This window comes from Stenella coeruleoalba (genome assembly GCF_951394435.1).
Source record: "Stenella coeruleoalba genome assembly, chromosome: 17".
Taxonomy (NCBI): Eukaryota; Metazoa; Chordata; class Mammalia; order Artiodactyla; family Delphinidae; genus Stenella; species Stenella coeruleoalba.
Genome location: NC_137163.1, coordinates 53,213,229 through 53,240,527, shown reverse-complemented (window position 1 = coordinate 53,240,527; position 27,299 = coordinate 53,213,229). Strand labels below are relative to the sequence as shown.

Below are 27,299 nucleotides of genomic sequence, written 5' to 3'. Positions count from 1 at the left end.
AGGAGACAAGAGACAGAAACCTCACCAGTAATTTTAACAAGGCAAATGTAATATGAATAATTATGAACTAGTAAAATATGGTTACCTACTTAAAAAAGGTAAAAGAGACTGCAAAAGTATATGAGAATAGAAAATGTAGGGAACAACTACTATCACTATGGCTGAAGGAGAGTATATAAAGAAGGAAAAAACTAGAAGAGCCTCTATCTCCTAGGCTGAGATTCACATCCCATTTGGAGGGGGGCTGGCTGCAGCCTATTGGAAGTCACAGGAGTTTGTTGGGGTGTTGGTGGACTGGGGATAATGAGAAGGCATCCTCCTGCTGGGGTGCCAGTTGAGCTTCAGAGGGTGTCCTGTATGGTGCTGACAGCTGTGCCAGAGAAGCAAAGAGAAAAACACATGGGAACCACAAAAAAGAAACCCCTTTTTCTTCAATGCCTTTCAGTTTTCCTCCAAGCACTCTCTACTGACAAACCCTAACATGGTGCCAGTTGCCAAAGGAACAATGTTTACAAGATCCAGCTCACAAAGCAAGAGTAAAAAGAAGGTGGATTTAGAGCTAACCGGCAATAAATTGATATTTATTGGCAGAAAGCTCTAACCCAACATGATCTAACCCAATTATAATTGTGTACACATTCTAATATTAATCTTCTGGTGTTTAAAAATTCTAATATAGATATTTTGTTTCCTTACAAAAAGTAATAACAATAAATACTGTAGTGAAAAGTTCCACAGAAGTCTGATATTCAGTTAAAAAAATATCTACTGGGTGACTACAAACACCCTGGTTTTTCACAGCTCACAATCTAGTCAGATAGACTCATGAATTGTCAATAACAATATAAATATGTTCAGATGGAAGTATGAATAAGAAGCTCTAAGAATGAAACCTGCACATTTGTGAATAAATTCAGCTAAAACAAAAAGATGTGTAATATGTTACAAGATATTGACATGAGTCCTCCTAGAATATTTTATTGTGAAAATTTCAGGGCCAAAAAATTCAGATAAATTAGAGTAAGTTCAAAGAAGGAAGATAGGAATGATGAATGGAACAGAGAGATTGGTTTGTGAAAGGAAAGGCTAACAGAAATAAATCTATATAGATTAGCTATGTGACAGGAAAAACAGAGAGCTGACAAGCATGAGTCAGATGTAAATTCAAAAAACTATAATCAAGGAATAGCACAGTAAGTGGACTTTAGTCTAACTTCACAAACTTTTAATTGGGGAAGATGTAGGGCTTGAGTTATGCCCTAAGAATGGATTCATATCCAACAGAAAGAAGATACGTGTGTTGACAGATGGAGAGCTTGAGCTAAGCCCCATAACAGGAAATTTCTGTTGAGCAACCAGTTGGGCTAATGCAGAAAACTGTGTAGAGATACAAGAATATCTGTGTCTGAGAGCAAGGAGCTATTCTGTGCCACCCCAGAGAATAGGTGTTTGGAAAGGCTGAGTAATTAAAAGAGTAATTGAAGGAATTGTTAAAGAATGTCAGAAGAAGGAGCAGCATGTGGAGAGTGCTGAATGTCGAAGAGTCTGAACATTACCTCGGAGACCATGGGGAGTCACTGGAGGATTTTTTGTTGTTCTTATTTGTTTATTTTTTATATTCTGTAAAAAGAATTGTGTAAACACAATTTTGGAATTATATGTGTGAATATCCTTCCTAGGGAACACAGCATAGAGAAGAGTAACAAGCATAACCCATTTAAAGTGATACTTCCAAAATCAGAATCCCTGTGTTAGCCAGAAGAGAGAAAAAATATTTCTCTCTTTTTCCGTCCTCTTTCTTGTCCCCAGAATTCAGTCTACATACATGCTTCAATTAAAGAAATCATCCTTTAAATGTGTGAGACAGTAAGCTTGACTCACAACAACTAACAGACCAGAACTCTTAAATGTACTGGGTTGATTGTTTTAATCTTTGAACTTCTTAGTCACTCCTTCTTTCTAAGCTTTTAGGTCCTGGTTCACAGTTAGCCAGGAATTCTATGAATGTGCCATAATCCTTGGGTTCCTCCCCCATTCCAAAATCGTTGGTAGTCAATTGGGTATTTTGTCAATGCGATTTAGATTTACTAGCTTATTCCATTTATTTTTGCATTTTGAATCCATGTGTATATGTGTATCCACTACACACACACACATACACACACACACACACACACACACACACTATCCAAAGTAAATATACAGATTTATTTGTATTCCCTAAAATGAAAATGGACAAATTTTTTGTCCACATACAGCTTAGCAAAGTTCATAAATCTGTTCAACTGTATATACTCTGACAGTCGGAAACCCGCATCAAAGTTTATGACAAGTTAGAAGTAGAATCCTGTAGGTATCTCTGAGGAAAATTTGATTCACTGGGAACCTCAACTGTAGAGAAGTATGCTCTGGAAATTCAGCTATCTTGCATTATAATTTCTGCATTCACAACTTCAATAGGTATTCTGAAGAATAGCTATGCTAAAGAGAGAGAATAAACTTCGTAAAGCACTGTTCTCCATACTTGTCCCACATTTTTCTACCACTAAATCTTGACCATCTAGAAGGACTACTTTTGAACATTTACTTCTCAAATCCCTACATCCTTTTTCAAACATTAAAATGTCATCTCTTTAAAGAAACCTTGTTTGATTCCTTGTCCCAACCACATCCTATTTCTTCTGCCTATAAGCTCTCATAATAGTTTATTTGTATTTTGGCATTTAACAAATTTGGCTTTGAATTATGTCATATATGTATTTGTCTAGTCCCTTAAACTAGTTTGTATTTGCCTAATCCCTTAAAGCTTGAGGTTAGAAGCCACGTTCTACTGATATGATATTATTATTCACAACTCCCAGTATTTTCCTTACAATAAGCATTCAATAACTGATCATTCAATCTAATTTAGGGATCAAGATATAGTAATTGAGAAGGTTCCAATCATTATTGGTAGGATGTCTGTTAAGAAACCATTAAAAATGTTTCCTCCTTGTGCTAGGAAATTTATTAATATTCTTCAGATTATATTTTAATGATGTTCTGTGATAGAAAATTAAAATAAATACTTCTGTGTATTAGTTTACTCAAATAAAGCTGGTTTTATGAATTCAAAAGGGATTATATAAAATGGACCATATATACTGCAAAACCCAATGAGTTGTGATTTCTTCTTCTATTATTTAAAAAGTTTAAATGAAATTCCTGGAAAGTTACTAGGTCTCATTTAACCTCCAGTAATGAAAAACAGTGTAATTTACCTGGGTAGTGCAAAAGAAAAAAGAAAAAAAGAGACAAAAGAATAGGGACAGGGCCAGCACCACAGGGAGGGAGCTGTGAAGGAGGAAAAGTTTCCACACACTAGGAAGCCCCTTCACTGGTGGAAATGGGAGGGTGGGCAGAGCAGGGGAAGCTTCAGAGACATAGAGTAGAGTGCAGCAACAGTGGTGCAGAGGGCAAAGCAGAGAGATTCCCGCACAGAGGATTGGTGGCGACCAGCACTCACCAGCCTGAGAGGATTGTCTGCTCACCTGCCAGAGCAGGTGGGGGCTGAGAGCTGAGGCTCCAGCTTTGGAGGTCAGATTCCAGGGAGAGGATGGGTTGGCTGTGTGAACACAGCCTGAAGGGGGCTAGTGCACCACAGCTAACCAAGAGGGAGTCCAGGAAGAAGTCTGAAACTGCCTAAGAGGCAAGAGACCATTGTATCAGCATGCACGAGGAGAGGAGATTCAGAACACCGCCTAAATGAGCTTCAGAGATGTGCACAAGCTGTGGCTACCACCGTGGACACCAGAGACGGGCATGAGATGCTAAGGCTGCTGCTGCAGCCATGAAGAATCCTATGTGCAAGCACAGCTCACAGTCCACACCTCCCCCACAATAGGAGACTGTGCAGCATGCCACTGCCAGGGTTCCGTGATCCAGGGACAACTTCCTGGGGAGAACACATGGTGTGCCCCAGGTTGTTGCAATATCATGCTGGCCTCTTCCTCCACAGACTCGCCCTGCATTCTGTACCCCTCTCTCCCCAGGCCTGAGTGAGCCAGAGCCCCCTAATCAGCCGTTGCTTCAATCCCCTCCTGTCTGGGTGAAGAGCAGACTCCAGAGGGTGACCTATATGAAGAGGTGGGGCCAAATCCAAAGCTGAAACCTGGGCGCTGTGCAAACAAAGAAGAGAAAGGGAAATTTTTCCCAGCAGCCACAGGAGCGGTGGATTAAATCTCCACAATCAACTTGATGTACACTGCATCTGTGGAATACATGAATAGACAAAGAATCATCCCAAAATTGAGGCAGTGGACTTTGGGAGAAACTATAGACCAGGGTTGTGCTGTATGCGACTGACTAGTTTCTGATTATTATTTTTATCTTAATTTAGTATTTAGCACTTCTTATCATTGGTGAATTTCCTTATAGGTTTGGTTGGTCTCTTCTCTTTCCTTTAATTACTTTTTAATTTTCTTACTTTAATAATATTATTTTTTATTTTAATAACTTTCTTTCCTTCTTTCTTTCTTTCCTTCTTTCTTTCTTTCCTTCTTTCTTTCTTTCTTTCTTTCTTTCTTTCTTTCTTCCTTTTTCTCCATTTTCTTCTGAGCCATGTGGCTGACAGCATCTTGGTGCTCTGGCCGGGTGTCAGGACTGAGCCTCTGAGGTGGAAGAGCCAGGTTCAAGACATTAGACCACCAGAGACCTCCCAGCCCCACATAATATCAATCAGCAAGAGCTCCCCCAGAGATCTCTGTCTCAAGGCTAAGACACACCTCCACTCAACAATCAGCAAACTCCAGTGCTGGTTGCCCCATGCCAAACAACTAGCAAGACAGGAACACATCCCCATCCATTAGCAGAGAGGCTGCCTAAAGTCATAGTAAGTTCACAGATACCCCAAAACACACAAGCAGGTGGGGTCCTACCCACCAGAAAGACAAGATCCAGCCTCATTCACCAGCCTTCCTTCCACAAGGAAGCCAACACAACCCACTGAAACAACTTTACCTACTGGGGGCAGACACCAAAAACAATGGGAATTATGAACCTGAAGCCTGTGAAAAGGAGACCCCAAACACAGTAAGTTAAGCAAAATGAGAAAACAGAAACACACAGCAGATGGAAGAACAAGGAAAAACTCACCAGACCAAACACATGAAGAGGAAATAAGCAGTCTTCCTGAAAAAGAATTCAGAGTAATGATAGTAAAGATGATGCAAAATCTTGGAAATAGAATGGAGAAAATACAAGAAATGTTTAAGAAGGAGCTAGAAAACCTAAAGAGCAAACAAACAATGATGAACAATGAAATAAATGAAATTAAAAATTGTCCACAAGAAATAGCTGAGGTAGAAGAATGGATAAGTGACTTGGAAGATAAAATAGGGGAAATAGGGGTGGGATAGGGAGGGTGGGAGGGAAGGAGATGCAAGAGGAGAGAGATATGGGAACATATGTATATGTATAACTGATTCACTTTGTTATAAAGCAGAAATTAAAACACCATTGTAAAGCAATTATACCCCAATAAAGATGTTAAAAAAATAGGGGGAATAACTACTGAAGAGCAGAATAAATAAAAAAGAATGAAAAGAATTGAGGACAGTCTCAGAGACCTCTGGGACAACATTAAATACACAAACATTCGAATTATCAGGGACCCAGAAGAAGAAGAGAAAATAAAAGGGACTGAGAAAATATTTGAAGAGATGATAATTGAAAACTTCCCTAACATGAGAAATGAAATAGTCAGTCAAGTCCAGGAAGCACAGAGAGTCCGATACAGGATAAATCCAAGGAGAAACATGCCAAGACAAATATTAATCAAACTATGAAAGATTAAATACAAAAGAAAAAATATTAAAAACAGCAAGGGAAAAGCAACAAATAACATACAAGGGAATCCCCATAAGGTTAACAGCTGGTCTTTCAGCAGAAACTCTGCAAGTCAGAAGGGAGTGGCAGGACATATTTAAAGTGATGAAGGGGGAAAAACTACAACCAAGATTACTTTAACCAGCAAGGATCTCATTCACATTCAAAAGAGAAATTAAAACCTTTACAGACAAGCAAGAGCTAAGAGAATTCAGCACCCCCAAACCAGCTTTACAACAAATGCTAAGGAACTTCTCTAGGCCGGAAACACAAGAGAAGGAAAAGAACTACAATAACAAACATAAAACAATTAAGAAAGTGATAATAGGAACGTACATATTGATGATTACCTTAAACATAAATGGATTAAATGTTCCAACCAAAAGACATAGACAGGCTGAGTGGATACAAAAACAAACCCGTATATATGCTGTCTACAGGAGACTCACTTCAGACATAGGGAAACATACAGACTGAAAATGAGGGAATAGAAAAAGATATTCCATGCAAATGGAAATTAAAAGAAAGCTGGAGTAGGAATTATCATAACAGACAAAATAGACTTTAAAATAAAGACAAGAGACAATGAAGGACACTACATCATGATCGAGGCATCAATCCAAGAAGAAGAAATAACAATTGTAAATATTTATGCACCCAACATAGGAGTACCTCAATACATTAGGAAAATGCTAACAACCATAAGAGGAGAAATCAACAGTAACACAATAATAGTAGGGGACTTTAAAACCTCATTTTCAACAGTCGATAAATCATCTGAAATAAAAATAAATAAGGAAACACAAGCTTTAAATGATGCATTAAACAAAATGGACTTAATTGATATTTATAGGACATTCCATCCAAAAACAACAGAATACACTTTCTTCTCAAGAGCTCATGGAACATTCTCTAGGATAGATCATATCTTGGGTCAAAATGAAGCTCTGGTAAATATAAGAAAATTGAAATAGTATCAAGACTCTTTTCTGACCACAACACTATGAGAATACATAACAATTACAGGAAAAAAACTGTAAAAAAAATAGATACACATGGAGGCTAAACAACACACTACTAAATAACCAAGAGATCTCTGAAGAAATCAGAGGAAATCAAAAAATACCTAGAAACAAATGACAATGAAAACACAATGACCCAAAACTATGGGATGCAGCAAAAGCAGTTTTAAGAGGGAAGTTTATAGGAATACTACCCTACCTCAATTAAAAAGAAAAATCTCAAACAAACAACCTAACCTTACACATAAAGAAATTAGAGAAAGAAAAACAAACCCCAAATTCAACAGTAGGAAAGAAATCATAAAGATCAGATCAGAAATAAATGAAAAGGAAATGAAGGAAGTGATAGAAAGATCAATAAAATTAAAGCTGGTTCTTTGAGAAGATAAAAAAAAAATGATAAAGCATTAGCCAGACTCATCAAGAAAAAAAGGGAGAAGATTCAAATCAACAGAATTAGAAATGAAAAAGGAGAAGTAACAACTGACACTGCAGAAATATTAAGGATCATCAGAGATTACTACAAGCAACTCTATGCCAATAAAATGGACAACCTGGAAGAAATGGACAAATTCTTAGAAAGTCACAGCCTTCTGAGACTGAACCAGGAAGAAATAGAGAATTTAAACAGGCCAATCACAAGCACTGAAATGGAAACTGTGATTAAAAGTCTTCAAAGACCCAAAGCCCAGGACCAGATGCATTTACAGGTGAATTCCATCAAACATTTACAGAAAACGTAACACCTATCCTTCTTAAACTCTTCCATAATATAGCACCCACATATTTTGGAACACTCCCAAACTCATTCTATGAGGCCATCATCACCCTGTTACCAAAACCAGACAAAGATGTCACACAAAAAATAAAACTGCAGGCCAATATCACTGATGAACATAGATGAAAAATCCTCAAAAAAATACTAGCAAACAGAATCCAACAGCACATTAAGAGGATCATACAACATGATCAAGTGGGGTTTATCCCAGGAATGCAAGGATTCTTCAATATATGCAAATCAATCAATGTGATACACCATATTAACAAACTGATGGAGAAAAACCATATGATCATCTCAATCGATGGAGAGAAAGCTTTTGACAAATTTCAAGACCCATTTATTATAAAAACCATCCAGAAATAAGGCAGGAAAGGAACTTACCTCAACATAATAAAGGCCATATATGACAAACCACAGCCAACATCATTCTCAATGTTGAAAAACTGAAACCATTTCCACTAAGGTCAGGAATAAGACAAGGTTGCCACTCTCACCACTATTATTCAACATCATTTTCAAAGTTTTAGCCACAGCAATCAGAAAGCAAAAGGAAATAAAAGGAATCCAAACTGGAAAAGAAGAAGTAAAACTGTCATTGTTCACAGATAACAAGATACTATACATAGAGAATCCTAAAGATGCTACCAGAGTACTACTAGAGCTAATCAATGAATTTGGTAAAGTAGCAGGACACAAAATTAATGCACAGAAATCTCTTGCATTCCTATACACTAATGATGAAAAATCTGAAAAAGAAATTAAGGAAACACTCCAATTTACCATTGCAACAACAACAAAAAATACCTAGGAGTAAACCTACCTAGAGATATAAAAGACCTGTATGCAGAAAACTCTAAGACACTGATGAAGGAAATTAAAGATGATACCAACAGATGGAGAGATATACCATGTTCTTGGATTGGAAGAATCAACATTGTGAAAATGAGAAAACTACCCAAAGCAATCTACAGATTCAATGCAATCCCTATCAAACTACCATTGGCATTTTTCACAGAATGAGAACAAAAAAAATCACAATTTGTGGAAACACAAAAGACCCCGAATAGCCAAAGCAATCTTGAGAAAGAAAAACGGAGCTGGAGGAATCAGTCTCCCTGACTTCAGACTACACTACAAAGCCACAGTAATCAAGACAGTATGGTACTGGCACAAAAACAGAAATATAGATCAATTGAAACAGATAGAAAACCCAGAGATAAACCCACGCACATATGGTCATCCTATTTTTGTTAAAGGAGGCAAGAGTGTACAATGGAGAAAAGACAGCCTCTTCAATAAGTCGTCCTGGGAAAACTGGACAGCTACATGGAAAAGAATGAAATTAGAACACTCCCAAACACCATATACAAAAATAAGCTCAAAATAGATTAAAGACCTAAATGTAAGGCCAGACACTGTAAAACTCTTAGAGGAAAACATAGGCAGAACACTCTATGACATAAATCACAGCAAGATCCTTTCTGGACTACCTCCTAGAGAAATGGAAATAAAAACAAAAATAAACAAATGGGACCTAATGAAACTTAAAAGCTTTTGCACAACAAAGGAAACCATAAACAAGATGAAAAGACAACCCTCACACTGGAGAATATATTTGCAAATGAAGCAACTGACAAAGGATTAGACTCTAAAATATACGAGCAGCTTATGCAGCTCAATATCAAAAGAACAAACAGCCCATTCTAAAAATTGGCAGAAGATCTAGACATTTCTCCAAAGAAGGTATACAGATTGCCAACAAACACATGAAAGGATGTTCAGCATCACTAATCATTAGAGAAATGTAAATCAAAACTAAAATGAGGTATCACCTCACACCAGTAAGAATGGGTATCATCGAAAAATCTACAAACAGTAAATGCTGGAGAAGGTGTGGAGAAAAGGGAACCCTCTTGCACTGTTAGTGGGAATGTAAATTGATAAAGCCACTGTGGACAACTGTATGGATTTTCCTTAAAAAACTAAAAATAGAACTACCATATGACCCAGCAATCCCACTACTGGGCATATACTCTGAGAAAACCATAATTCAAAAAGAATCATGTACCACAATATTCATTGCAGATCTATTCACAATTGCCAGGACATAGAAGCAAATTAAGTGTCCATCAACAGATGAATGGATAAAGAAGATGTGACACATATATACAATGCAATATTACTCACCCATAAGAAGAAATGAAATTGAGTTATTTGTAGTGAGATGGATGGACCTAGAGTCTGTCATACAGAGTGAAGTAAGTCCGTAAAAGAAAAACAAATACCATATGCTAACACATATATATGGAATCTACAAAAAATAATGGTTCCAAAGAACATAGGGGCAGGACAGGAGTAAAGACACAGATGTAGAGAATGGGCCTGAGGACACGGGGAGAGGGAAGTGTAAGTAGTGACACAGTGAGAGAGTAGATTTGACATATATACCCTACCAAATGTAAAATTGATAGGTAGTGGGAAGCAGCTGCATAGCACAGGGAGACCAGCTCGGTGATTTGTGATCACCTAGAGGGGTGGGATAAGGAGGGTGAAGGGAGACGCAAGAGGGAGGGCATATGGGGATATATGTATACGTACACCTGATTCACTTTGTTATACAGAAACTAACACAAAAATGTAAAGCAATTATACTCCAATAAAGATGTTAAAAAAAAAGAGTGTGAATGTGCAGCTCTACACAATCACTTTACCACTTCCTATTTCCCATTAAAGTTTGAAGGAATCTGAGCAAATAGAATATAGATACATTGTAAAGTAGAATAAAAGTTGTAAATGTGTTCAAGATTTAAAATTTCAAATATAGACTCTTTGTGTTAAACATTCAAAACTAGTGTTTCAGTTTTCTAAAAAGTCAATTACTTGCCCTTTAGCACTGACCATGCCCCCAAAGGGCAAAAAAACACTTACAGGAATTAGCTTCCTCCTGGACAATGCCTTAAACATCTAATTTATTATCATTTTTATTTCAATGGCCTAAGAACCAGATTGTCACAGAAAACTACCACAGAGAAAGTTGCAAAAGTTCCTCCTTTAAAAGCCAAAATATATTAACTCATGAGCATAACAGCACCACTCTTGGTTTATAGCGGGGAATGGGGATCTTTTTTAATGTGAAAGACAAGTTTTTCCTACCAATACAATTCAGGATACATAAAATACCTTGTAATGCTGAATATGACTCCTGGAAATGCCCATTTTTTGACATCTAACTTCAAATAGAGATTGACACAGAAAGAAAAAAGAAGAGATTTTTAAGAGAGAGAGAGAATCTGCAGGAGGAAAAAAAAAAGACAAAAAAAAAAAAAGAACTGAGGGCGGGAAAGATACTGAGGAAAGCACAGCAGGCATGAATCAGACTTGTCCCGTGGTGACTCATCTCCTTGAATCTCTTCCTCTTCCCTGGAAATCCAGCTTGATTTTACAGCTTATGACCTGAGCCAACTACAGCCATGGCATTTCTGCTAAAATCCAAACCATTAAGACAAAAGCAGCCTTGCCAAGATTATACAGATTTGTTTGTGCATTTTATTTCAGTTTTAACTTGACAAGTAAAATTGAGTTTATGATGGCAGAAAGTGGGACTTGGAGATCAATTTAGGATGCTTAGCTGTAACTTGTTCTTGTAAATATGCCTTAGCAGTCAGGTTGAACAAAAAATAAGCAGATTGGACAAGATAAGTTAAGCATAGACTGAGAAAAATAAAAATATATTTTTTTTCTCATGCACTTTTCAATTTCCAGAAGGCTGGTAAATTATTGAAGTATTTCTTAAAGGTATAAGACGTGAGTAGAATCATCACTGTCATCCACATTAATAATAGTTCATATTTTCTTCTTGCTATTAAACTCCACTCTCTGAAGTTATAAAGTATTTTAAAAGAGTTTCAGAAAAAAAGGTAAAACACTTTAGCCACTATTCTCTCTCTATCTGGTCACATCTGAAAATACTGAGAATTAGCACTGTGTGGAAATTACTGTCCTATCAAGCAATAGCTATTTAATGCATCTAAAATGTCTATCACCATGTCTGATGCTTAGGTTAATATCAAATTAATGTATTAGAATCAGTAACTTCTCAACATTATTTAATTATTATCATTATTATGACTGTTATTATTTAATTTCTAAGATAGTTCCCAGGTCCTTAAGAAAGACAAGGCAAGAGGCTGGGAGAATATTTACATGTCAAAATGTCAGAGAATTTATCAATACAATTACAAGTTTTCTGAAGTAAATGCTTAAGCAAAGAGAGGTCAGAGGACTATATTCAGGAAGAAATCTATAGTTTAGGCAAGCTGGGCAGGATATTAAGGCCATCTTGATCACCGCTAGACTGTGAGATTGAACAAAGACAGAATAATTTCACTTCTAAATGCAAGTGCCTCTTACAGTTCCTGACATATAGGTCCTTACTCAAGTTTTGGCAAATGAGCATATGAATGACTATGCTGTACTAGAATACTTATCTGTGTTATTTAGGATATTTAATATATCTAGACCTCAGTGTCCTGTAAAATTAGGATAACACTCTACATCTTATAGACTACTGTTAAGGTTAAATCAGATTATGTATGGAAAAGCATCAAGAATAATGTTTCAATAACTAGAATGTTTCCTTCCCCAGGCATCATGTTTCATAAACAAAGTCTCAACAAAATTCTTAAAATGATATATTGTTTTGATTATCTTTTTTTTCTTTGCTTTGGTTGTTGGAAACTTCATTTGTGTTATCCAAATATGAATATTATTATACGTACATTTGTATTTAACAAACATATTCTTTTTCCCCCCAGCTTTATTGAGGTATAATTGACATATTGTGTAAGCATAAGGTATACAAGATGTTAATTTGACACACTTATATATTGCAAAATGATTACCACCATAGAGTTAGTTAACATGTCCGTCATACCACAAAATGATCGTTTCTTAAGTATCTGTCATCAAATGAATGGATAAAGATGTGGTATGTATATTCAATGAAATATTATTCAGCCATGAGAAAGAAGGAAATCTTGCCATCTGTGAAAACATGATAGACCTTGAGGGCATTATGCTAAGTGAATTAAGTCAGAGAAAGACAAATCCTGCATGGTATCACTTATATGTGGAATCTGAAAAGCAAAACCCATAGAAACAGTAAAATGGTAGTTGGCTGGAGCTGGAGTTGAAAGAAATGGGGCTGGTCAAAGTGTACGAACTTTCAGTTGTAAGATAAATAAGCTGTGGAGATCTACCAACATGTTCTTAAAAATAATCAGCCATAAGGTACAACAATGATGACTCATGACAAATGTGTATGAAAGTAGCATAACCTTAAACTTGAGACTTCCAAACAAAAGTTTGGATAAAGTGTCATCATATCCCTTATCTGCAGAAGAAACCAAATCACAATGAAAATTATATGTACTGCTATTTCAGGAAACTTTTGAGGTGAAATTTATACCTTGGATTTGGTGCTAGCCAGTAAGTTTTCTTTAAAATCCCTCAACACAACATCATAGTTGAGTCTAACACCGGCAATATCAACTAAAGTATTAAACATTACGACTTAAACAATCTGTGACTGTGGGACAAAAAGGGTTACTTTTGCTCTTACTGCTTCAGCAGTGGTCTCATTTTCTCCCTTTGTTTGCAGAGGTAGATATACAGCAGCACTGCTCTGGCTAGACAATGCTTGGTCTTCCATCAGACACTCACATGGAATAGGTCTTCACTTTGCACTTCAGAACTTGCGTTCAAAGTCATTGTGTTCCATTAGACTGGTTGGAGGTGAAACCAACCCTCTCTGATGGGCTATGTATGCTATAGCAGGTTTTCTCCACCCTGCCATATGTAACAAGTGTCAGGACAAATACATACACTTATCCGGAAAACCAGAAATAGCAAGCCCTACTCAATATGTTCTTTCACTTTTCCTAACATAAGAATAGTTAGAAAGTAAAGGACCATTAAGTTGACCATCTGGGGAATATAAAATGACTTGCCTGTTGTACAGTGGTTAAACACAGAATTGCCACATGACCCAGCAATACTCTTTTTAGGCATATACCCAAAGGGGATGAAAGCAGGAACTCTAACAAATGCTTGTGCACCGATGTTCATAGTAGCACTATTCACAACAGCCAAGAGGTGGAAACAACACAGATGTCTATTAATGGATGAATAGGTAAACAAAAAGTATATATATACAATGAAGTATTATTTAGTTATAAAAAAAATGGAATTATGATATGTTACAACATCGATAAACCTTGAAATATTATGCTAAGTAAGATAAGCCAAACAAAAAAAGGACAAATATTGTATGATTCCACGTATATGAGGTACCTAGAATAGGGAAATTCATAGCAACAGGAGCAGTCACTGGGGCTTGGTGGGCGGGGCCAGGGGAAGGAGGGAATGGAGAAGTATTGTTGAATGGATACAGAGTTTCAGTTTGGGATGATAAAAAATTTTGGAAATGGTTAATGGTGATGTTTGCACAACATTGTGAATGTACTTAATGCCACTGAATTTTGGCATTAAATATTGACTACAGAAAGCTTAGAAAGGTAAATTTTATGTTATATATATATATATTACAACAATAACAAATGAATAAACATTTTAAATGATTAGTCCCCTGCAGTAGAGATACTCCATTCATCACGAGATTAAATTTCTTCCAAGCTAGGGAGGGTTGCATGGTGTCATAAAAAATAGCTCCAGACATGGATTCAGAAGTCTTTCTCTGAAGCTTCAGCTCTGTCACTTACTAGTGATAAAAATTTGAGATAGCCCCTTAGGTCCCGTGCACATTAGTTTTTTTCCAGTTATAGTATCCAACAGAGTTGTTGTGAGGACTTAAAATTAAAAGGAAATAATTCATATAAAGTGCTTTGTAAACAACAATTGTACAAGTGGATGGGGGAAATTTTTTTTACATTCCTTTAAGGAGCTTGTTAATAATCTTATCACTAAAATGTATGTATTAATTCCTATTTAAATGCCCTAAATTATTGTTATTGTTGGTAAGACTCAAAGTGTTTTTTTTTTAATTTTTCTCTCTATAAAGTATTGAATCACAAGTTTTTAGAATCAAAAGGAAATGCTGGATTTCTGAGGAAACTACATTTCTATTTACTTTTCTAACAATGAATGCATCATTAAACCATTTCATTTATGTTATTTCAATACCATTTGTTTAATGTTCATTTAGCCTCAGTATACATACCTTAGGAAAAAAGGATAGCTATATTATATCTTGTCTGGGGTAAAAAAAAGTGGTCCTACAAGTAGTTCAAGTATTAAAAAATTAATTTTGCTTTCTGCTCTCAGCTTCCATTCCAAACCACTCAATCCATTATCAGTCTTTTCATTGTCAAACATATAATGAGTTTGATACGGCATTATATCCAATTAGACATTATCTTGTAAAGCCCTTTGGATACATAATTACATTGAAAAATAAATATTTAAAAGTAACAAATGTATTGCTATTACATCATAAATTAATATCAAAATTGCTGTTGTCAACAAATAATTTTTTGTTTCCCTCCTTAGTGGTTATGTCTTTGACTATGATTACTACAGAGATGATTTCTACAATAGGTATGTAAATTTCTCATCCTTCTTTCCCTTTGACTTAAATTATGTTTTAACTGTTCTGTACATTTCATTCACAGGTATTATTGATTAATACATTTAAATAATATTTTATAGTAAAAAAAAGTCCCAATAAAATATAAGATAGCCAGATTTTTCTATTTTGATTGTACTTACTGAAATATAGTAGATCTTGGACTTTCAGAATTCAGAGGTGCTTAAGCCTAAAATTTGGTTTCTAATGTTTGGATGATATTCTAAAGATTGAATTAACCCATATTATTTTCTAGATGTGTAGGTGACTTGGAATTCTTCAAGACTGAGAGATTTATAAATTCAGAAAATGAGTACAACCTTCTAAAATACATCTGCTTTCATACAACACATAGATTCAGTAAAAATTAAGGACAATTCTTGCTTTGCATAGCAGTGTGTGACCATAAAAGAAAACCATGCAGAGTGATGTTAATAATCAATGGGGGGAAATAGGATTTTTCCATGACCTTTAACAATTTTTTGTCAAAACATTAAAAACTCTTTTATGTTATAAATATACATATTTACACATGTATACATATATTTAAATTCCCTCTTCATACGTATAGGAAAATACAGTGAAACTAATAGCTATTTAGTACACTAATTTAAAATTTTAACACTGTAATGTAAAAATACTGAGAATTAGTTTGCTTCATTTCTTTGTAAAAAAAGACTTATCGAAAGTAATTTGAACAGCACTTGCCTTCTTCTTTTATTATAATATGGAGAAAGCACCTCTTTTATTCCTTGGTGAATTGTCATACTCCCAAGACTGGATCAGCTTTGACATTTTATTAATGTTGTGAACTACCTCTGAGACTTCCCTCAGTATGTGGTTCTTTTGCCAAGTGTCACTTCCTCTGGGACATCTTTGTCCCCTTCCAGCACATCACAACCACTTTCTCATTTATGTCAATATGTTTTAATTTCAACTTACAATAGCATATTTTAATATAACATCTTTAATTTCTGATATTTTCCTTTTAGATGTAATTTTATGTAAAGGAATGCATTTATCTCTGGCTTAAACCACTATTTTGCTTCATCTGTGGGCACTGTGTTTAAGGAAGTCAATTTATGATACCTTGTGGGAATTTTTTTTTTTCAGGTAAACTGTATATCAAATAGCTTTGTGGATTTTGAAGGAATTTTTGGCATTCAGGGCCATTTTTAGGCTGTGCAAATCAATCCTTAGGGCTTTCTGGGGAGCATACTACTTAAAATTCATATAAACATATCGGATGTAATATATATATTTGGAATAAAAGAATATGTTTTATTTTACTAAGTTCCTCTGCCTCCATCTCTAGAGTCTCTTGAATACAAGAGTGTCCACAGCCCTATAGTCAGCTATTTCTCCTCTAATTCCATTTACATTTAATTTTATTTCCAGTGTTACTTTTCAACTCTTTGCTGCACCAATCCCTTCTTTTGATTATCCATTTTTATAAAATGCCACATGGATTTATCACCAGCAGACAAGGAAACAATACAACTACACATTTGCTATCCTTGTGTGAACTAACAGATGCACAGGGACAAATCACTGACAGACTTTGAAAGAGGTGATGTGATTGGCCACTGATCATCATGAGCATCTGTCATTTACTTATTGATTTGTGGACTGAAAAACTAGCAGCAAAGCTTGGACTTTACGAAATTACTCACAGTTAATATATATGGGGTAACTGAAATTTGTTTTGTGCTGTTGGGGGACTGGTGTTATTTAACTAAGCATTGGTAATTGAGATATTAGAGATATGCAAAACAAGGACTGACTGTGTGTAGATAGATCATTGGACCACACACACACAAAATGAGGTAAATATTGTTTAAGGCTTTAATTGTAAATAAATTCATTCAAACAAACAAACAAAAATTCCAAGGCATAAAAATGCAAACAGAGAAAAACAGAATAGACATTTTAAATAGGGAAGAAACTTCATAATCCCTTGTAAGGGTCTTGCTCTCTCTGCTCCAGCCACGAGGGTCCTTTTTCAGTTCCACAAGAACACGGTGTTCCTTCCTGCCTGGGGACCTTCTTCTGATTGCTCCTTCTCATACCTCACTCCACCGTCAGTTAACTTGACTTCATCCTTCAGATCTCAGCATGAACACCTCTCTCAGACTAAATGAGGTTCCTCTGTTCCCCTCTCAGCACTTGTTACTATTCCTTCACAGCACTGTTCCTGGTTTTTATTGCTATATTTCTCTCTGCAACAACAGTATTTGATTTATGTCCTTCCTTCCTCCAAAAGGGCAGGGAAGATGCTCAGTTTTGCTTATTGTATCCTCAGGGACTATCATCAAGTCTCACACAGAGTGGATACTCAATTTTTGTGATTAATTCATCTCCTTAGATTTAGAGACATTTTGTTTTCTCCAAGGTCACATAGTTAATTAGTGGGAGAACTACAATCATAAACTAGGTCTCCATTTATACTCAACAACCAACTGTGTGGATACGCAAAACAGAAGAGGAGCAATGTCAGTCTATGGTTTTACATAACAGGAAATAAGCTTATCTGCATGGAAATTAGATCCACAACCATACCTTTATCACCACTATGTTCAAACTACTGAGTTAAGCAAATGATTTCTCTAGTCAACCCTTTAGGACCAAACATGAATTTTTAAGGATGGTTTTCTCAAATAATTTTTATAATTTCTATAAAATATAATATTTTATTTTAAATATTAAATAGCTTATAATAACTTGTCCTAATGATGTGAAGATCTGACAGCATTAAAATAATCCCAGTTACTACGAAAGATAACATTTAGATATTCTTTATTTAAAAATTTTAGTTTTTGACAAATGTAAATTTTAGTTTTTGACAAATGTAAAAACATTTTCTGATATGCTTTTATGTTTCAGGATGCAGAACACTGTCTTCATTGCTATGAATAAAGTTTTCAATTAATATACATTGTCTTTTAATCTGTTAATATGAAAATGTTTTTGCATTGTAATCTCTTAAGTATTTTCTATCATGTGATTTCCTTCCACATTGAAAGAATTTCTACCTAAAATGAAGTAGATGGTAGGAGACCCAAGTTCTGGTAATTAACCTGTAACTTTGGGCAACTAGGTAGGTTTTCAGTTTTTCATTTTTAAAATGAAGCCAATATCTGCATTTGCATTTTATCAATAAAAATCATTAGATAGATTAGACAGATGATAGATAGGCAGATAGGCAGATTTTACATGCAAAAGAGCAAGAGCCTTAATCAGCAAATAATTACAGAGCCTGAAGCTTTCAGATGACACTCCACTACACAAAAAAGCTAACTCTGAACAATTTCCAAAATCATTTATTTGTCTTATATAAAATCTGTTTGGTTTATAAGTGTTCAAAGATCAGTATGGGTGTATTGCTAACAGACTCTCTGAGCAGTCTGTGCCCTCATTAGTTTATGTTTCATTTTTTCACTTGGCTAAGAAAGACAGAAGCATCTGCCACTAGTAGAGGTAGTCAGGAGTTCCCTGTGAACATAGATCCCCAGGAAAGGAAAACAGAGTGGAGAGGCTGGAGAAGAGAAATAGCTTACCAAGTCAGTGCTAACAGTTTTATCCACACTAATTCCTCCTTAGTTACTCTCTGCTTGTAGTTATGGTTAATTTCTTTTCTCTTTTTACTAGTGGTGCAAACTTGGGCAACTTATTTAATACCACAAAAACTATTGTCTCATCTATGAAGTGAGCATGAATTTAATGCCTACCTCATAAGATTGTTCTAAGGATTAAATGAAGTAACACATTTTCATGACCTGCATTATGCCTGGTATGTTTTTTGTGCTTAATCCATGTTAGCTACTAGTAACCATTAACGGTAACCATTAACAGTGATGGAGAATATGTTTCTTATACCGTTATTCATGTAGCAGTGTCCCTATGACAGAGCAATACACTGGTTGCTCAGTTGTCCTTCCATAATAGTCCATCGTGACACCTCTGGATCATTCTGTTTGAATTGTTTTCCCTCCTCCTACTCCCCCCCAGAACATTCTAGTTGCAGCTGCACACTCTTATCTGCAGAGAGAGACCATTCAGTTATTTCCATTAACTCCATGCTGCTTGGTTTTCTGTCAGGAAAATGGAAATCATACAGTTATGTTGAACAAGGAGAATTGTTTGTAAAAATTTTCTAACTATGTATTAAGGAACTGAAAAGGCAAAAACAAATAAACAGCAACAATAAAACCCACAGTGGTATGATGGAGTTAGCAAACTACAGGAAGCAGCTACCACCTCTAGGGTTGGGGAAACAGAGGAAAAGATGGGATTATCAAATATCACTGTAGAAAAGGGGATTTGCACAACTCACAATGTGAGTAGGAGGTTCTGCTTAGCTGCTGCTGCTGTATCTGAGCCCAGAGGGGGAACCCGTGGGGCTGGAACCCAGACCTCTAAGGGGGCAATACCAACTGGTGCCAGGATCTCTGAGGAAGTGTGAAGACTGTTCTGCAAATGTTGCAAAATTACTCAAACTGGATTCAGTTGCTACTACTGGAATGGTTTTTTGCTGCCAGGGTTAAGAAACAAGGCTAGAGTAACGCTGACAAGAAAAGGGACCCAAAACAAAAACAGGAAGCAAAGCAGGAAGGGTCAAGTTCTCTCTTCCTCTTCCAGTCTCCTTCTCAGGTCCTTAATTGGCTGAGCCTAGCAAGGAGCCAGCTGGACCCCACAGAAATGTGGTTTGCAGACTCCCAACCCCAGATGTGACTGAATGTCTCACATAAGCTGAGAGATAATACCTTAATAACTGACATTGATTTACATCCTATTGTTAGCCTATTTCTGCCAGTTTTGGGAATTCTAATGTAATTGGGGATTTTCAACCCTTAAACTGTTTCAGCTTAGAAAACTTCTCTACACAAAGTTCCATCTTAATGTAATTGTTTTGGTACATTTATCCAGCAGTAATTTTTCCAAAAACTAATTTAGTGTCTATCCATGGTTTCAGGGATCATGAAGAGTATCACTAAATAATAGAATTGAGTGGTTATTCTAAACTTTCATTTTTTGTATTACACAAAGAATTGCCCAATAATTTACAGCATTCAGTGACATTGTCTTTTAAAATGTCAAGTGTGACTCTACATGAAAAACATCACATGTTATTAAAATGAAACATAAATATATATACTCTTCCAAGTAAAGTGAAAGGAGGAGTATACCTAAAATTATATTGAACACCCCTGAGGAATGTTTTCAATTTCTGAGATATTAGCAGTTTTAATCCAACCTTTTTTCAATAGTATCAGGAAAGGCACTGAGCCATTTATAACCTCCAGTAATGAATAAACGTGTGTTGACAGAGAAAAAGAAATGCCAGAGCTGCTTTTCCATATTTTATATATATATATATATATATATATATATATATATCAGTGATTCAAAATCTGTATTGTTCAGATCTGGATCCATTTTGACCTTGTGTAAATTAATATAAGAGAAGCTACCAGAGTTGAAGTTAATGAAAAAAACTCTGTCAAGTTGCACTTGTCTCAGATCATTGATTATAGAGCACAGTATATATTCATGAATACTGGAAAAACATATTAGCAAGAAGCAACGTCTATTTCACTGTGCAAATTTAAATTACCATCTGATGGAATGGGATTCCACTTAAAACATTTGGAAACCGTAGCATGACCCAGTTGACAAAGGGTGTGATTTGGAGTTAGAAGCAAGTTTCAGGCCTCGGTGTGCATGTGTTGACTGGTTAAACTTGGGGGAGTCATCTCATTATTTTTTCACAGGTTTCCTTCATGGGCAAAATGGCTTAACAACATACACATTACAGAATTGTAATAATTAAATAGGAGAATCATTTTATTGATTTATAACCTCACCATTGCTATTTAATTACATTCACTTTTTAATTACCCAAAACTGTATACAAGATATAAAAGATAGAAAAATTATACAAAATATAAAGATTAAGTTAAGATCAAAATATTGCCAAAAAAAGATCATTGACAATTTCAGAAAGTCCTTTAAAAGCATGTTCAAGAAGCATTTGTACAAGATTGGGGATGGAGCCTGATGTGGGATGGGTTGTTGGCAGGGGTGGCTTCACTGAAAATCTTGGAAAAGTTTACGGAGAAAAAACAGAAATGAGAATTACTCATTGACTGATCTCAAGTGTAGTGTGCCTTTAAAAAGTATTTTCGGATTCAGTTGTAACCAAAAGCTTATTTGAAGTCAAGGTAGAAATTATAAACAGAATTTTGAGTACTTCAAACAGTATAGAAAAGAGATATACTAATAGGCTAGAATCATTCATGTGGATTTCAAATATATCCTTTCTTAAAAATGAATAGGCACCTTAATTTGGTTTTATAGACTATTTTTACCAGAAGTTAAGCATGCTGAAGACAGAAGGGTGCAAGGTTGAATCAAGACAGAGCTGGAAATCTTCTCTGGTCCTAGAGTTAATGATCTTCATTTATCTGCTAAAAGACCCCAGTGAGAACACGGCCCTGAATTTGTTGTCAGAATTTGGCTCTGGGCAGGTCAGTTATTTAACCCTAAGTCTAGACTACATTGTTTGGTTAGCATTTAACCACATAGGGACTGTAAGTTTGGGTTCATAAATAAAGAAAATGAAAAACTCTTTTTTATGAGGGAAATTTAGAAGAAAACAGGTAATTACTGCTTCTTAAATTACTATTTATCTAAATGAAATTTTAGTGTTCAGTGTAATATGCAAATATTACATTTTCAATTTTTTTTCACAAATTTTAAAATCACATTGGTTGACAGTGAAAAATAGGCATCAAGTCAAAACTCCATCAATCAAGAAATGATTTACTAGTCTGTGGTGTATCTACTTGAGAAAATGCACCACAGCAATTAAAATAAACATTAGGAAGACCATTTAGCAAACTTGAGAAACGTTCTTAATATAAATCAAAGAGAATTAGCCAGGATACATGACTGTACATATATTATGTTTTCAGTTATGTGCAAAATATGGATGCTTGTGGGAAAAAAAATAGAGAATGACAGTAGTTGTTTTAGGGTGAGAGATTGGTAGTTGTTTTCTTTCCATGTATTTTTTCTGAAAATACATGTAAAGGTTGCTTTATTATTGTTGAAGTTTAATAATAATAAACTTTTAGTAAAAACAAGAATTCAAAATTATATTCATTTTATATGTCAGTATAACTTTAAGTTGCCTTTGTCCAAAAAGCAACTTATTAAAATAACTAATATCCTTATTCTTTCTAGAGACAAGGTATGTCTATTTTTATCAAGTAAATCAATATTAAAATTGTTTACCAGTTTTTAGCTTTTGCTTGATAATGAAATTATACATGAAATAATGATAATGATATTATTAAAGAAAACAAAATTCCAAACAAGAAATGGGGACATGAAAAGTAGAAATGTTTATTCAATAAAATAGACCCTCAAACGTCCTCAGTTTGTTGCTTTTATTAAAATCTGACTACATTTATGTTATTTACTGATTGAAAGTAGGTCTTTTAAAGTTTTTATTTTAAAATAGACCTTAGGCAAGGGAAAATTATGTGTTTGACTTCATTATAAATCATTAGCTATTTGACCTGTAAACATTATGGGAAAAACAGTATTCTAACAATATTAGGGAAAATGAAGGACCATTACAGAAAAGGAAAGGGAATGTAATTCTGGGAGTGGAAGAACAAAAAACCAAGAGGACGGAAGAAATTTTAAGCTTTTAACTGACCTTGGAGATTTGGATTCTATTTAATTCTATTGTATGGCAATTTTTGTTGGACTATTTTCTTTGATTTGCTATAGACAGGATTCGGATGAGAAAGGCAATGCTTGTGTCTCCTTCACAGGCTGCCTTTCACCTACTTCCTTCTGCATTTAGAAGAGCCCCTACATCTCATCCTGCAATCCCAGAAAGCTGACCCCTTCCCATCCTTATCTTGTTATGTTTTTATGCTTTAGGACAATACCCAGTCTTCCTTCTTTTTATTTCTGGTAAACTCAACTTTGCCCAGTGAAAATTAACAAACATCCCAACTCCATTAAAATTTAAAATTATATTCTCACACGAAATGCCCATTTAGCTTTGTTTGTATATTACAATATCACTTTTTAAAAATTAAGTTCTGATGCCGCGTATCTTCCCAACACAGTGACAGAATAAATTGGTAAAACCTGATTCCATGGTGAGAAAGGAGTCATGTTTCTTTGAAGCAACACATCAAAATATTCAGAGAACAAGGATTACTTCCTATAGGAATTTACAACAAAGAACACAACGCACACTGAGCATTTTACTAAAATGTACATCCTATACTAAAAGTATGTCACAAGTACAGTGAACAAATGTAGCTCTCTTTTCTCCACAGGAGAGTAGGCCTGGCCAACACTGGAAGCTTTGTAATCCCTGTTTGGGGGGAAGCAATAGAAATATTGATAAACATTGCAGTTAAAATATTATTGAATTGCATTTTAATTGAAGTAGCAGTGAATATGGTGACTTTACTTGGCCTGCATTTCCAGTATAGCATTTTTACATCATTATACATTTTAGTTGTGCTTTAGAAATTTTCTTAACCCAGAGTATAGATTAGTTTATTTAATGAACCTGCTAAATTGCATTTTCAAGTCCTGGGGAAATTGTTCCTCCAAAAGAGCTTGCCATTCATCTCAAGCAGCAACTTCTACCCTGGGAGAGATCAGTCAATTGTCATATTTCTTTTCGCTCAATAGCTCTGGGTGTTTTAGCTCATGAAAAGTGCCTTAGTATCTTGGTTCACTGACTTAAGTTGCTCTGTGATTTCAACTTATAAATAAGTAATGTAGACTTTGTTTTGTGATTGAAATGAGGGGCAGGCTTAGTTGACCCTTTTGATTTTCCAGCCCTTAGTGGTATGAATGAGATTCACAACCCTTTTCAGCCTCATCCTGTCTATATCTTTTGAAGCAAACTATAATGTGTTGACATCCATGACCTGATATTTGCTGGCAGTTCTGTGGCTCTAATGGACTTTGCTTATGCACAGAGGATGACACCTCTCTTTAACTCTGTCTCGTTTCATTTATTTTCCTTTCCAGACATCTCTTAGTATTTCCCTAGCATGTTTCCAAATCATTTTTGGACAGTGTAGCTCTCTAATGTAGAAGACAATCCTAGTACTAAGTTCTGCTTTAAAGGTGTTTTATATACAAATTTTCTTCTCCATAGTGTCATAGTTTTCATTATTTATGAATGAATATTTGGAAACCAGCCTATCTTGTTATTATATTTCATTTACTATTTTCCAAAAAGAGATGATCACATTTCCATCTGTATGTGTAAATGAGATGTAATTTTATGAAATAACCTATTATAGAAGGTTTTAGATATTTTAAAATTTAAAACTGTTCTAGTTTTCTCATTTCTGTCTTTCACATTATTTTTATTGACTGTTTTAAAGCAGTTATGAGAATGTAATCCATATAATGGTGTCACAGTAAACTACATAATAATCATCATTCTAAGTCAATAACACTATTTTCTTTATAGTGGACAAAGTAATAATACCTCTGGTTCACTGGCAAATAGAATATATATATCATATTTTTTTCTCTGAACCTTTTATTCTGCTCAAATGTGCTAAGTCACACAAAAATTTGTTATGTGTATGCAGTATAAATAATACGAAACTTTGAATCTATTAATTATATATTTATATAAATGAGTAAATATTCTTATACTTTTGAGTCCTTTCATTGTTTAATGGAAATGCCTTGGTTGTAGTGAATACCATTTTTCACTTTTTAGCAGAAACTTCAAAGAATTTTACTGGTATTCTTTTTTGTTAGAGAATTTTTTAATAGCTAACTACAAATATCTCTAGTCTCAATTTGCATGTCTATCCAATAGTCAGAATAGTAAAAAAGTTATCCTGATAAATATTTCCCACCAGTTCTTGAGTCAACAAAGGTTTGTCCTCATGCTATGGGCATTTCATTCAAACTCAGTCTCCTTTTTTCTGTAGTCAGCTGAGCCTTTCATTACTTAAGGAAATCCTTAGAGAGAGGTAAGGAACAATATTGATTTGTCTCTTATAGCTGCCCTCTTTAAACTAGACATACTCCTATTTTTTTTTTCCTCCTGAGCTGTTTTCTGATCATACAGTAATTTTCTTTGTCCCTGATTCTGCATGGTCTATTCCTCCTTTCACACTTATGTGCTAATAAGTATCTGATGTGTTAAAGGAATATTTCTGTTCCTAAAATGGATAAATCTGTTAAATCAAGGAAAGAAATATACTTGGGAATGAAGGTCGACATAATTTCAACATATTGAAAAGCTCCTTGTTCTTTCATACCTTAAAAATGAATTCATATTAAGGGTCAGATTCTGATGCCCAGAAAGCATAGACTATATTAGCATCCTGTTTCTTTAGCGAAAAATGAATCTTCTTGAGGACAACAATGATAACAAAAACATTTATTGACATTTTTTACAAGGCCATTCTCTTAATCGTCTCACACATTTGATAGAACACTTAGGCATAAACCAATTCTCAGCCACGTTTGTATTTTGTGAAGGTTATTTGATTACCATGGGCGTGTGCCTCCACCTCCCCGTGCAGTAATTCCGCTGAAGCGTCCCAGAGTGGCTGTAACAACTCGCAGGGGGAAAGGAGCCTTTTCCATGAAAGGGGGATCAAAATCTACTGCCAGTGGATCTTCTTCATCAGGCTCTAAACGTAAGTATCTTCTTTATTTTATTTCTCTTTAAAGAAGGGGGGGGGATACTTATCACTGCATAAATGTCTATACTCAAATTAATCAATGATTATGGAGCATCTGCTGTGTACAATATATGAGAGAAATGTAAAATGTATAAGAAATGGTCTCTGTTTTCCACTACACTACACTACAGTAGAAAACTGTTTTATTAGAGCAAATAATATGCTTTTGGCCCACCTAGCTTGTGACATATTGAAGTCTTGAAATATAACATGTTGCTTTTAATGAAGAAAAAAATTCACTTCAAAATAGAGTGAATATAGTATCTTTTCAGGGAAACAGTATGCAAATTCAATGCATGTTTTGAATATTTGAGCACTGGGATAATTAAGATAGGCAGAGTAGACAGGTTAAAAGGGTAACTTTCCATACTATTCTAAATCATGAGAATTATGTGTCTGAAAACATGTAATGTCTTAAAAAAATAATATATAATTTCACATTAATTAGTAAAAAGTAGAGATACAAACTTCCCAACTAAACAGATTGCTAAATTTTTATATGGACAGATTCAGAAAACTCTAATTTATTAGTAGAATATTATTCCTAAGGAAAGGATAGCAAAATTTCTTGCATTTCTTGAGATTACATTCTACAGAGAAAAGACAGACAAGAGCAAGCAAAGTAAAATCTGAGGTGTTACACAGTAGATCATCACTATGTAAAAGAATAAAGTTGGGAGCACTGTATTTCATTGGATGATGTATGACTGCCTCTCTGACAAGGTGGCATTTCAGCAGAGACCTCATGGAAGTAAGGGAGTGAGAGGGTGGGCTTGAAGCTATCAAGGGTAGAGTGTCTGGGTAGAGGGAAAGGTCAGTGCAGAGATCTTACATTAGAACAAGAAACCAGTGCAGCAGAGGGAGAAAGAGGAAATTAGGCAGGAAATAAGGTATAGGGAGGGCGAGTTCCAGGGCAGCTTGTCAGGCCATTGTAGGGATTTTATAGTTACTCTGCATCTCAATCTTTCAAGACAAATAAGGCAAATACTGTTATTCCAATGTCACTGATGAGTAAGCACAGAGAAGTTCACATAGTAAATGGTAGGGCCAACACTAGAACTCATGTTTTTTTTTCATTTTCATCCCTATATACTATCTACTCTAGAACATTGCCTTCTGTCTTAGTGCCATCAGAAATACTAAGAAAGAACGTTCTTGAAATACCTTGTTTTTACATGAGAATGTGCAAGATGTAGTTACCGGAAGCACTAATGTTTCCAGTAACAAAG

The 27,299-nt window shown here is 35.1% G+C and overlaps 1 protein-coding gene across 1 annotated transcript in view; it reads left to right on the top strand.

The window, feature by feature from the left end:
* RALYL (RALY RNA binding protein like) overlaps positions 1–27,299 on the top strand; it is a gene marked incomplete at its 5' end in the record, with an annotated part of 503,194 nt that overhangs the window by 373,612 nt on the left and 102,283 nt on the right. Inside the window, 2 exons of the mRNA XM_079901763.1 lie at positions 15,235–15,282; positions 25,865–26,025. Coding sequence (XP_079757889.1) covers positions 15,235–15,282; positions 25,865–26,025 — 209 coding nt within the window. The remainder of the gene's footprint in view (positions 1–15,234; positions 15,283–25,864; positions 26,026–27,299) is intronic.